The sequence below is a fragment of the Rhinatrema bivittatum genome, chromosome 5 (genome assembly GCF_901001135.1).
Source record: "Rhinatrema bivittatum chromosome 5, aRhiBiv1.1, whole genome shotgun sequence".
NCBI classification, from domain to species: Eukaryota; Metazoa; Chordata; class Amphibia; order Gymnophiona; family Rhinatrematidae; genus Rhinatrema; species Rhinatrema bivittatum.
In genome coordinates this window covers 249,213,090-249,226,205 of record NC_042619.1, presented here as the reverse complement: position 1 = coordinate 249,226,205, position 13,116 = coordinate 249,213,090, and the positions used below count along the sequence as shown (strand labels likewise).

The 13,116-nt window shown below is 47.3% G+C and overlaps 1 protein-coding gene across 2 annotated transcripts in view; it reads right to left on the bottom strand.

Moving 5' to 3' along the window:
* The window catches only part of CHMP7 (charged multivesicular body protein 7), a 45,643-nt gene that overhangs the window by 20,864 nt on the left and 11,663 nt on the right, over positions 1-13,116 (bottom strand). For both annotated transcript variants that reach the window (XM_029603756.1, XM_029603755.1), the window contains 5 exons: positions 3,127-3,260; positions 2,502-2,550; positions 1,980-2,099; positions 1,145-1,243; positions 931-991 (listed from right to left, as the gene is read on the bottom strand). In XM_029603756.1, the coding sequence (XP_029459616.1) occupies positions 931-991; positions 1,145-1,243; positions 1,980-2,099; positions 2,502-2,550; positions 3,127-3,260 (463 nt within the window). The remainder of the gene's footprint in view (positions 1-930; positions 992-1,144; positions 1,244-1,979; positions 2,100-2,501; positions 2,551-3,126; positions 3,261-13,116) is intronic.

The window sequence follows — 13,116 nt, the reverse complement described above, 5'->3', positions numbered from 1 at the left end:
GACCTCTCGCGAAAATCACAATGAGGGCTGGCCACAAGAGAGGCAGGCTGCCTGCCGCGGCATAGGGAGAGCTGCACTGAAGAAAAAAACTGCAGAAAAAAAAGTTTGATTGGCAGCCTGCAGGCCCGGAGTGAAGCAGGGGAGAAACCTGCTGACTCCTGCCTTTCTGGCTGCCGGTTCAAGCCCTCCTAAGACCAAAAGAGAAAAAAATGGGTCTACTGCTGTGAAAAGCACTTGGAATACTTTTAACTTTAAAATGTAACTTTTTTTTTTTTTTACACAGACTGAGCACAGCAGTGGGCTACTAAGCCCCCTCGGCAGCCAGAGGAGGGGGAGACGAGAACTGGACCACCAGACTCGGTCCCCACACCTGGAAGCTGTTACGGACTCAGGCTATGTACTACACAAGGGGCAAAGCCCCCCTGAGTCCGGCAAGAGCCAGGAGACGGAACAGTCTCCTGAGAAAAAACAAAATCTAAACTTCCTAATTTTTTTTTTTTTAAATAGAATCCCTAAGGAAGAAGTACTTGCTTGATCCACGAAGAAAGAAGAAAAAGAAGGCTGACTAGCCTAGAGCAGGAGACCGAAGGGTGAAGGGTTACAGGATAGGCTCTGTCCTCATATAGGATACCCTTTCAGTTTTAGTCTGTCTCCACCTGCTGGAAAGAAGGCTCAACCCACAGTCTGGACTGATCCGGGTACATACAGGGAACTGAGATATATCCTTGCAGTGTGGACAGGAATAACTGGGCAGACTGGATGGACCAGTTCATCTTTCTCTGTTATTAGCCATTATGTTACTCGATTAGTACAATAATCTTCTACGACTTCTTTATGAACCTTTACTATTAGGAGTTTTTTTTTTCAGAATTATAGTATTACTCAATAATGGGAGCCAGAGTAAACTAAATTTGCAATTTTTGGACTCACCTAGGCTGCTGATTTCCAATCCCGTGAGTGCCTGAGTGATGTCCTCCTGGGTATCACAATACTGTAACAGACCAGTGTACAGTCAGTCTCGGCATTAAGGACCCACAGCATCCTCTCATGCTCCCTCCCTCCCTCTTCAGATTCTTCTTGTACCCACACTTCTATGCTCCCTCCTACACCCACACTCCCTCCCGTCAGGCAGCCCTTGCTGTACCTCCTGAATCTGCTCTACAAGACTCTCTGCCTTCTGTACGGTGACATCTTTCATGGCAAGTTTCAGGGCTGCCACGCCAGCCTGATATGCATCAACCACCTGAGAGACAAGGAATACATAAAGCAAGAAAGGGATAAGCTTCTATGGTGAGGAGTATTGTCGCCACAGAAATTCCTTCCATCTCTATCAGAAATCTCATGGTTCTCGATTTCAAGAAACTCTCCCCGGGGGGGAAACGGAGAGGCATTCCTATCATGCTGACTCTTCATCCCTTCCCCCACCTTGCATGATCCCTGACAGGCCCATGGGCCTTTCGCCTTTCTTCCTCCATCTCACCCCTCAAATATGGTCAACCAAACTGTATTTGAGGGATGGAGTGTACTGATAAGTAGCAGTATCCCTGAGCTCAGTGTTGTCCTGTGAGTGGAGAGATCATGGTTTTCAGACATGGAAGATCCTGAAGTCTAGAGTTTAGAGATCAGTTAACAAAAAATCTGCTGAGCAGAAATCAGAAGTGATTAACAGACCCAGTAAACTGGAGGGCTTTGGAAGTGATGGTAAGGGGTGGTCAATAAGATTAGCCTATCAAAAGAAGGAAAGGCAGGAGGTAAGATTGGCCCAGTAGGCTAGAGGATGGCAAGGAGGACTCTGAAGGGGGGTGGGAGGGGTGGGAAGATGGCAAAGGTATTTTCCCAGCTCAGTTGTGAGGTGGCTCATCAGGATATCAGCAGGAGGAAAGGTTGTTTCAGCAGGGGACAGGGTAGGGCGTATGACTGGTCCAGAGCATAGAGGAAGGCTGCAAGATGAATCATGCCAGAAAATTAACACAGTATACCATGCGGTCAGTCTGAGAAGCAGAGATTCGATCCAAAATGCCCTGCACACATTCCAACTTGGCCTGAAGCTCCCCAAGCCGTTTCTCTGTCCTCTTCTTGGACTTTAAACTTCGTAATGCCTGAAAATAAAGCACACAATATTTTGGCTAAGAAGTGAACATTGAGCCCAGAAGCCCTTTATTGCAGGGCTTCCCAAACCTGTCCTGGAGACCCCATAGCCAGTCGGCTTTTCAGGATATGCACAGTGAATATACATGATATAAATCTATATATGCTGAGTGCCCATGGTTTGCAAATTTATCTCATGCATATTCATTGTAGATATCCTGAAAGCCCAACTGGCTGTGGGGTCCCCAGGACGGGTTTGGGAAGCCCGACTCATACATCTGCTCTCCTCACTCTTGCCTTACTGTAGCTGTCTATCCCTAAGTATAGACCATTTCCCAGACACAGGTGCCCTGCTGAAACCCAGCATCACACAGACACATACACAGCTAATGTAATCCAGGAGCAACACTTACCTGCTGCTTTTTCCCAAGTCTATAAGCACTTCGGGCTTCTTCTTTTGACCTGAGTTGAGAATACGAGAAGAGCATTAGTTTTTGCAGGATAGTCAGACAGAACAGATTGGACAGATCCTGATCGCTTATTATAAACTGTTACTTTCCTTATAGAATGGAAAGAAAGGAAGTGGGGAAAGAGACACATGGAGACTCAAAGAAAAAATAATCAGGAATGGCCTGGTGGCTCAGGTGGTCTCTGATTTGCTCCCTAAGTTGGGACTACGGTTGCTGCAGAGGGAGTCATGGTCATTAGTCAAGGATGACACCTGGTTGTCTCTGGCCCAAGACCATCACTGCATTGACCAGATTATTATAATGGGGAAAAATCCCCAAGTAGTTGTGAATGAAGGCTCATGGTGGCAGATTCCAGCCTTAGTTTGCAACAGAGCTGGGTCCAAAGCAGCAAGAGGAAACTGTGGAGTCAAAAACAGAGAGAGAATCAGAGAAGAGATGCTCAAGAGGGGAAAGGAATCCAAAGCAGAGCCAGGAGTAGGAAAGGAACTGGGAAAGGAGAGAAGAGTGCAGAGGTAAAAAGATCAGAAGCATGCACAGCACAAACAGAGACTTTCCCATCACTGGTTACCTCTCAACCTGCAGAGAGAGCATCTCAACCTTCTTTTGCAGCAGTTTTTCACTCTGCATCAGCTGGTACACTCCCATATCCACATCATTCACTGGAGAGACCGTTTCGTGAGGACCTCGAGCAAACTTCACGATCTGAGAGAGAGAGAGAGAGTCACACACACAATGCCACTCCTTCAGAGACTGGAGAAATGATTCCATTTCATGTCACAGTGTCAGTAAATATGGAGAAATGTTTCTTATCTGCTAAATTTCCTTTCCATTAGTCCTGCTACACCAATCCAGCCATTACAAGTGGTTTATTTCTCTCTGCTAGCAGATGGAGGCAGACTATACTTTTCCTGAGTGACATCACAGCCTCTAATTAGAAGTGGCACCAATAGCAGGAATCTAGTATCTTTTTGACCAAGCTTCAGGTCAAACCCATTGCACATATGAAAACACCAACCACTGATGAGAAATCCAACCCCAATCAAAATTTTCCTGCTTCCTGCACTTCAGCATAAATCCAACTAGAACAGTCTGACAGCGATGCAAACGTGTTTCCCAGTGGGTCCTGGCCTGGTGTGGCAGGACTAATGGAAAGGAAATTAGCAGGTAAGAACATTTTCTTCTTCCATCTCATCTTGCTACACCAGTCCAGCCATTACAAGTGGGAAGTACCAAAGTTTCAATTCCTGGGGTGTTAAGATGAGAGGGCTGCCTGTAAAACCCCCACCCCATTAGTGGACTCCTCCCTCGTGAGCACATCTAGGCAATAATGCTTCACAAAAGAATTCAGGGATGACCACGTAGCCGCCCTTCAAATGGCAGCGGGCATTAGAACATGCACCTCCGCCCAGGATGCTGATTGGGCCCTGGTGTTGTGCGCACACACCAATTCCAGGGGCTTTTTGGCTTTGAGCAAATAAGTCAAGTCAATAGTGACCTTTATTCGGTGGGTCAAGAGGCCTTTAGAGGCTGCCTCCCCTTTACATGGACCTCCATGTAAAGGGGAGGCAGCTTGTCTGACCTGCGGAAGTCATTAGCGACTTCCAAATGGCACAGAACCACCCTGTGCACGTCTAGGCAACAAAGGAATCGGTGCTTCAGAACACACTCATCCCAAGAAAATGCCAGAAGAGAAATCACTTGGTTTATGAGAAAGTCCAAACTGACCTTAGGGAGAAACGATGGCACTGGATGGAAAGTAACCGCATTCGTGGAAATCACCAAAAAAGGGTCTCATCAAGACGAAGCTTGTAATTATGACACCTGCTGCACGGAACAAATAGCCACCAAAAATGCTGTCATCAAGGAAAGGTCCTTCAGGCATGATCATTTCAAAGGCTCAAAGGGGGCCTCTCTAAAAGTCTTCAACACCAAATGCAGATCCACAGAGAATGATGGAATGAAAGGGGGCCGCAACCTCTTCACCCCTTTCAAGAAGCGGGGCACATCCAGATGAGCCGCCAGGGAAATACCCCCGCGCGGACTCCTGAAGCAAGCAATAGCGGCCACCTGCACCTTCAAGGAAGTCAAGGCGAGCCTCTTATCAACCCCACCTGGAAGAAAGGCCAGAATACAGGTTACCTCCACATGCCAAGCAGACTCCAACCTGGAACCGCAAAATAGCTCAAACAGCCATCAGACTTGTATATAAGCCAAGGATGTGGATCACTTGCAGGACTTAAATCGTGGAAATCACCGCAGGGGAATACCCCTTCCTGCAGAGCAGTTTCTGCTCAAGAGCCAGGCTGTAAGATAAAACGGAGCTAGATCCTCCATGACCAAAGGCCTTTGAACTAAAAGCCCCAGAGCCCTTGGCAGATGAAGGGGGCTTGCAACCAGACAAGATCCGCATTCCGTAGCCGGCAAGACCAATCCAGTCTCACCAGAATGACCCAGTTGTTTTCCAATTCCACTTTTTGGAACAGCCTGCCTATGAGTGCCCATGGAGGGAAGGTATACAGAAGCATTCCTACTGGCCACAGCATCGATGCCCATCGATTCCAACTCTCGGCACCAGCTGAAAATTAATCTAACTTTGCATTCCATTGGGTTGCCCACAAAACCACCTGCAGCCAACCTCACCAATGACAAATCCGGCAAAAGGCAGCCCGACTCAGCTCACATTCTCCAGGTGAGAAAGTCAGCCTGAATGTTTTTCTGACCAGCGATGTGTACTGCTGAAAGCAACTGCAAGGTCTTCTCCGTCCATGGAAACAGTAGGGAACTTTCAAATGAAACCCCTCCGACTCCGGGTTTTCCCCTGCCAGTTCAAATATGCCACTGCTGTGGCACTGTCTGAGAGGACTCAAACAGCCCACCCTTGAATCAGAGGGAGAAAATGAAGGAGAGCCAACTGAATGACTATGGTTTCCAGCCTGTTGATGAACCAAGAGGCCTCCATCAGACAGCACCTGCCCTGAGACACCTGCTCCTGACATTGATCCACCAACCTGAGAGGTTTGTGATCTTTGTCACTAAACCCCAGAATGATGTAGACAGACTTGACTCCCTTGCTGGGTCCACCCTCCAGGCTAGTGACCCCTGAACCCATGGGCACAGTGGAAGCTTCACCCTGTAGTCCTGGGATACTGGAGACCATCTGGACAGAAGGAACACTTGCAGCGGGCACATATGCACCCTGACCCATGAAACCAGATCCAGAGCCACTGCCATCAAGCCAAACACTTGTAGATAGCCCCATGCTGCGGGAGCCAACTGCTTCAGAAAGCACAGGACCTGCTGATGCATCTTGCAGACCCGCTTGCCGTGAGAAACACCTGACCCATTTGAGTGTTAAACCTTGCCCCTAAGTACTCCAGGGACCGTGTGGGCTGAAGGGAGATTTTGGCAAAATTGATTACCCAGCCCAAGATTTCTAAGATCTACACCATCTAATGGGTCACTCGCACTGCGATGTTGTACGACAGTGAGCATATTAACCAATCGTTGAGAAGGGGTGTACCATAATTCCGTCATGCCAGAGAGTCATTGTTACCACAACCACGACCTTGGTAAACACCTGTGCAGTGGTCGCGAGACCAAAAGGCAGGGCCCAGAACTGAATGTGTTCCTTCAGCACACAAAAAAGCAGGCACTTCTGATCCCTTTCCTGGATCAGAATGTGAAGGTAGGCCTCCATTAGGTCCAGGGAGCACAGAAACTCCTCCTGATAAACCGCAGTGAGGATGGACCTCAAGGTTTCCATGTGAAACATGGAACCCTCAGGCAGTGATTCACACCCTTGAGATCCAACATAGGGTGAAAAGGCCTGACCCTCCTGGGCACAACAATGTAAATAGAATAATGGTCCTGACCCCATTTGGAGGGGGGCACTAGGGCCACCACTCGTAGAAGTTGAAGCTTCAGTGTCTCATGGATAGCCCACTGCTTGGCCGGCAAGGCACACTGACACCAGAAAACATCTCGCATGGGGCAAGATTGGTCTAACACAGGGGTCGGGAACCTTTTTGGCTGAGAGAGCCATGAACGCCACATATTTTAAAATGTAATTCCATGAGAGCCATACTAACTACAACCCCCCACCCTCCTGACTCCCCCAAGACCTGCCAAAAGTCCCTGGTGATCCAGCGGGGGTCCAGGGCTCGCAGACAAATCTTTAATAAAAAAGTAAAAATCTAACAAAACCCCCCACCCTCCTGACGCCCCCCAAGACCTCCAAAATTAATTTACTACAACCCCCACCCTCCTGACCCCCCCAAGACCTGCCAAAAGTCCCTGGTGGTCCAGCGGGGGTCCGGGAGCAATCTCCTGGACTTGGGCTGTCGGCTGCCAGTAGTCAAAATGGCGCAGATGGCCCTTTGCCCTCACTATGTCACTGGGGTCGACCAATGGCGGCGGGCTGTCGGCTGCCAGTAGTCAAAATGGCGCCGACGGCCCTTTGCCCTCACTATGTCACTGGGGTCGACCAATGGCGGCAGTAGCCCCTGTGACATAGTAAGGGCAAAGGGCAGTCGCGTCGATGGCCCTTTGCCCTTACTATGTCACAGGGGCTACCGCCGCCATTGGTCGACCCCAGTGACATAGTGAGGGCAAAGGGCCGTCGGCGCCATTTTGACTACTGGCAGCCGACAGCCCAAGTCCAGGAGATCGCTCCCGGACCGCTCCTGGACCCCCGCTGGACCACCAGGGACTTTTGGCAGGTCTTGGGGGGGGGGGGGGGGTCAGGAGGGTGGGGGATTTTGTTAGATTTTTACTTTTTTTATTAAAGATTTGTCTGCGAGCCAGATGCAGCCATCAAAGAGCCATAGGTTCCTGACCCCTGGTCTAACACATACTCCAAGCGAACGATGTCAAACACCCACTGATCGGATGTTATCTGGGCCCATTCCCCGTAAAACTCCCACAGACATCCTCCTACGGACACCAGCAGGGTCAGACCCATGGTCCATGAAGCCCAGCATTCTCGCTCTAGAAGTCCATGTCACTCTAGAAGTAAGAGGTGGAAATCCTACTTAGTTAATAAGTGTTAATGTACTTGTCCTCCAGAAATGTATTTATTTAAAAAGGATTATATATTCTGCCTATACTGATACAATCATGCTAAGTGGATTATATCAGATAAAAAGCAATAATAAAATACATACAAATATTTAAACATAACAAAATCAATAAACAATAAGTCATTGAAATCATCTAATGTCTATACACCTATCTATGATTTAAAAACCTGCTTAAACAAACAGATAGGCCTTTAATTGCTTTCTGTAAGTATTGATATCATTAATAACATGCAAACTTTCAAACTTTTCTAAGCCTCTTTAAACCCACTATTTATCTGTTATATTACATTTATTAATTCTCCTAATTTGGGAGGGATATAGAAAGCATATAACAATATACAAACAAAAATTTTGCAGAGAGATAAGTTTCTCATCTCAAAAGTGAATGATTGCTTGCAAGATCGGAATGAACCATTCATTTTTACCTCTGCATCAAACAGCTGAATACAGGTAGCCTCTGACATAGGCCCAGGGTTTTCTGAAGCTTTTACTATATAGGAACAATTAATAGAGTCAGGGCTGGGTCTTGGGGGAGAGTGAGGAGGGCGGCTGTCCCAGGTGTCAAGCCCCAAGGGAGGCGTCATCGGCAGGATTACTTTTACCTAAGGACAGAAGCACACAAGGCTCTGCCCCCAAGGTTCAATAAAGTTCTTATCTGCTAATTGGCTTTCCTGGAGTCCTGACAGACCAGTCTGTAAAAGTAGGATTATGTCCTCCAGCCAGCAGATGGAGGCAGAGACCAAAAGTTCAGCGCTGATCCCACTCTCCATCTAAGGGTCTAATGTTGCCTTGGCTCCTCAGAATCCTATGCCAAAGCTAAAAACACCCACCAAAGGCAATTGTTAGTTTTGGTTTCCAAATCGCCATCATAACCAAAACCTGATACCATTACCAATGTTCACTCCCTGGTTATTAGCCCAGGAGCAAGAGTTCCTACTCCACTCTCATGATTAGGATTGCTGCTTTTCGTATGGACAACAATGTACTCGTCATTGGATTTCTGAGGCAAAGGATCCCCTGGAACTCAAAGATATTAGACACAAACAACATCCATTCCCTATTTTCTAATGTGTATGTCAACAGCTCTTTTTTTTTTAAACCCTCATTCTTTCCCAGGGCGGGGTTATAGACTGGTCTGTCAGGACTCCAGGAAAGCCAATTAGCAGGTAAGAGCCTAATTGAACCTGATTGACCTTTATTTTATTTATTTATAACTTTTTTTTTATACCGAAGTTCAGGTAACAGAGTTACTTATCACTCCGGTTTACATTACAACAGGTAGTAAATAATGACAACATATGTCTTACAATGAACAAGGGTGTGAACAACTTGGAAAACATAACTAGGAAAAATGAACAATAAGAACAGTTAAAACGAGTGGACTTAAGGGCTATCAAGCCAAATGGGGAGGGAAGTTTGCTAATGGAGGGGGGAGGGGGGAAGAATTTATTATAGATGAGTAAGAACATGAGCATAGTGTCTGTACAAATGGGATTACCAAAGCTTATCTACTGTTGGAGGGAGTAATTTAGACCTGCTTCCAGGGCTCCCGAGGAAATACTGTGCTCTTCTCCTAAAGGTTCGGCCTCAAATGTTCTGTAAATGCATGCAGAAATGTCCCTGTATATTCCCTGCAGATTCTACTGGGTCTACTAGTTTATACTATGCCCAGGATGATGCCTGGGTCTATGCTGAGAGTGCTTTAGGCCTCGGGGAGTCTGCTTGGCCCTCAAAGTGCCTGTTCCTGCAATTGCTTACTTAATCCGTTGTGCAATTGCTTCATTAGAGGCCACTTGCCCTCCGTGGGCTCCTGTAGCTGACACCCAAGTCTGTCTGCTTTCCTGTACCCCTTGTGATCACCTAAGAGCCTTGAGCACATCTAGTGTTCTGAGCTCCCACTTCTGACCCTGACCTTCCATTTCCCTAAAGCCCGATAATGAAATCTCTTGATTTACGAGAAACCACTATTCTTGAAACACAGGGCTCACTTTGGGCATCCCAATACCTTTTCCTTTAAATTTTTGTAAAGCACTATAGAAGCGGATTTCCATAATTGGCTCACAAATACTACCCTACAACACCTGAAAACGGAGATTGCCTAGCCCCTCCTAAGCAAGTCCACTTCCATATGGAAATGCGGGACTTTGAGTGCTCTGTTCACTCTCCTGAGGTCGAGTATCGGCCGGAAGGATCCCTCTTTCTTGGGAACCATGAAATAGATGGAGTATCTCCCTTTTTTCTACTTGGTTTGGGGTATGGGAACTATAGCTCCTAGGGAAATAAGCCGGTCGAGAGTCTGTCGAATGATCTGCGTCTTGGTGTGAGAACCACAAGGGGAGTCCATGAAGAGACGTCGAAGAGGCCAAGCAAATTCCAAAAGCATAGCCGTGTTTATGATGTTTAAAACCCACCAAACGGTGGTTATTCTGGCCCATTCCTCGTAAAATCGGGACAACCGTCCCCCTACATGAGGAAGCGAGGGATGGGCCAGCTGCATTTCATTGAGAGGACTTAGATCTGAATGAGGTGGAAGCAACGCCGTCTCAGGAAGGCAGACACCCTCTAAAGGAAGAGGTCCACGCCTGCGGCCTGCCTGCTGGTTGTCTCTGGCCCCCAGACTGCGTCCTGCCCTGTCGAAATCTTCGTTGGCCCCAAAAGCACAATCGAGCCAGCAGGAAGCCTCTGAAAGGCTTAGGCCGGTCCTCCAGGAGTTTGTGCAGCTTGTTCTCACCCAGGGACCTGATCATCTGCTCCAAGTCTTCCCCAAAGAGAAGCTTCCCTTGAATGGTAGAGAACTTAATTGAGCCTTGGACGAGACATCTGCCGCCCAGTTGTGTAGCCATAGGAGCCGCCTGGCGGATACCACGGACGCCATAGTCCGGGAAGAAGTTCTCAGAAGATCATACAGTGCATCAGCTCCATAAGCAACCGCCGCCTCCAGGCGTTCCGCTTCTGCCGAATCCTCCGGAGGAAGGTCTCCGGAAGTTAGCAAATGTTGCACCCAGCGGAGGCTAGCTCGAAGCTACTACATACAGCCGCTCGTATACCTAACGCTGACACCTCAAATATCTGCTTGGGAAGAACTTTGAGTTTTCTATCATAGAGGTCCTTAAGGGCTGCCGCTCCAGCTACGGGAATAGTGATCTGTTTAGTCACTGCTGACACTGAAGCATCCACTTTAGGAAACTTCAACTGTTCCAGGGTCTCCTTGGGTAAAGGATAAAGCTTGTCCATAGCCTGACCCACATGTAGCCCAGCCTCCGGCACATCCCACTTTCTAGTCATCAACTCCTGAACCATAGGATGAAAAGGAAAGGTTTTCGCTGGACCACGCAAGCCCATTAGAACCGGGTCGATGGAATCCTGGGGGAGTACGTTTTGTGGGAGGTCTACGCTGAGTTCTGATAGGACCCCAGGGATTAAATGGTCCAATTCCTCCCTGTGAAAAAGACGAACTACTTTGGGGTCGTCGCCTTTAAGGTGGGTCGGTTTTCCCAGGTCATCCTCAGGTTCTGCCCCTGAAGGAGGAGCCGTGACCGGAGAAGGGGGTCGAAGAACCAGTGCCATCACGTCCGGAAAAGTAGTACCCTCCGCAAGGGAGGAGGCTTGCAGCTTCGTGACGCGAAGGGCCTGGGGGACCTCCTCAGGGTGACCCAAAAGGAAAGGCTCAGGTTGTCGTGCCTGGGTGGCCAGAAATGCATTGTGCATCAAAAGCACAAAGTCCAGAGAAAAAGAATTGGCTCCGTCCCCTTCTCCCACCAGGGGATAGGGCTGTCCATCCAAAAAGTCCTGGTCCGGCTCCAAAGGAGCTTCTGGACTGCCCGGCCAGGAGATAAATTGGGCGGGAGATCTCCTCCCCCCGCGACACGGGCTCGCGCTATCAAAGAATCTAAAGTGGCCACCATTCCCGTGCTGAGCTGGAACGGAGCAGCCGGAGGCTCACGAGGGGCAGATCTTTTAGGCCCTGCGCAGGGCTTAGGAGGAAACTCTGGTCCCCGATCCGAGCCACCTTCACCTCTGGAGAGGCAGCGGGAACAAAGATCTGCGCAAGAGAGGCGCAAAGCCGATTCTCCGCAGGCAACACAGCGAGTGGGACACAGCATGGGGGAATCCTGGAGAGGCGCTGAAGGAGCTGCAGCAAAAACCAGCAGCATCAAGAAAACCGGCCGACTGAGACAAAACAAAGCCGGTAAGCTACCCGGAGCCCAGAAAGAAACTAAGAGCAGCAGCCGTACAGCTAAATCTAGAAAAGAAAGGCTGACAGGCTGCTTCTGCACTTTTTTTTTTTTTTTTTTAAACGGGCTGTGGGCACAAGGAAGGGGGGCAGGGACCGGACCACTGCTATGTTCATCCCAGGAGCCTTACCTCTAGGACCCCTATGGGGTCACCAACCCCAGCTCCTGAATCCTGCTACCAGAGGGGATAGTCCAACTAGGGCCTGCCTATCCCCTGGGAGGATATGTGTAACCTGCTTGATCCTGTTTGCTTCCTAAATGTTTTTTTTTTTGGGGGGGGGGGGGATGTTTCCATTTTTTCTTTATTGAATTTCATTTAAAAATTAAACAAAAATAATCAAGAAGTAATACAGATGTAATCATATTGCATAATAATAATTAAATACCATAATTATACACATCTCCATTACATAACCCATAATGTGGGGGAGACAATTTCCACATTTTTAATCAAAAACAATGTCAGGAGAGAGAAAAAAAAGGATTTTCTATTGATCATCAGCAATGCTTCCTCCTAAAGCATTTTTATCCAACATAAAAGTCTCCAATTGTAAGGGATCAGAGAACTATATTTCTTCCCTCTATAGGTAACAAAACATACACAGGGATACTTTAGGAAAAAACTTGCCCCTAGGGCAAGTAATTTTACCTTTAGAGAGAGGAAATGTCTCCTCTTAGCCTGCGTGGCTCGAGAGACATCCAGGAACATTAAAATTCTCTGACCACAGACATTCAAATCTTTATGTTTAAGGAAATCCCTAAATACTTTATCCTTGTCAGCTTCTAACTGCATAGAAACAAATAAAGTAGCTCTTTTATGTAAATGTCAATGAACTCTTCAAGGAAAGTTGAGACTCCAATACTTGAAATTTCTGGATTTTCTTCTTCTCTTTCTCCAATTTTTTTGGAAAAATAGATTTTTGAAAATACAGGTATTTCTCTCTCTTCATACTGCAATATTTCCCTAAGATATTTTTTAAGCATCTCACTAGGGGACAAAAGTCTAGTTTGCGGGAAATTAATCAAACGTAGATTTTTATATCTCATCATATTCGAGATTTTCTAGCTCTCCATGAATAGAGAGACTATCTCTAATCTGAGCTGTACCGGTGTTTTCTAACAATTTAATTTTAGATGTTACTTTTCCCATATCTTCTCTCAAACTATTTACTTCCTTTTTTTGTTCTTCTATCTGTAATTTGTTCAAATTAACTATACCTGACAAGGATTCATTTATATGTGAGA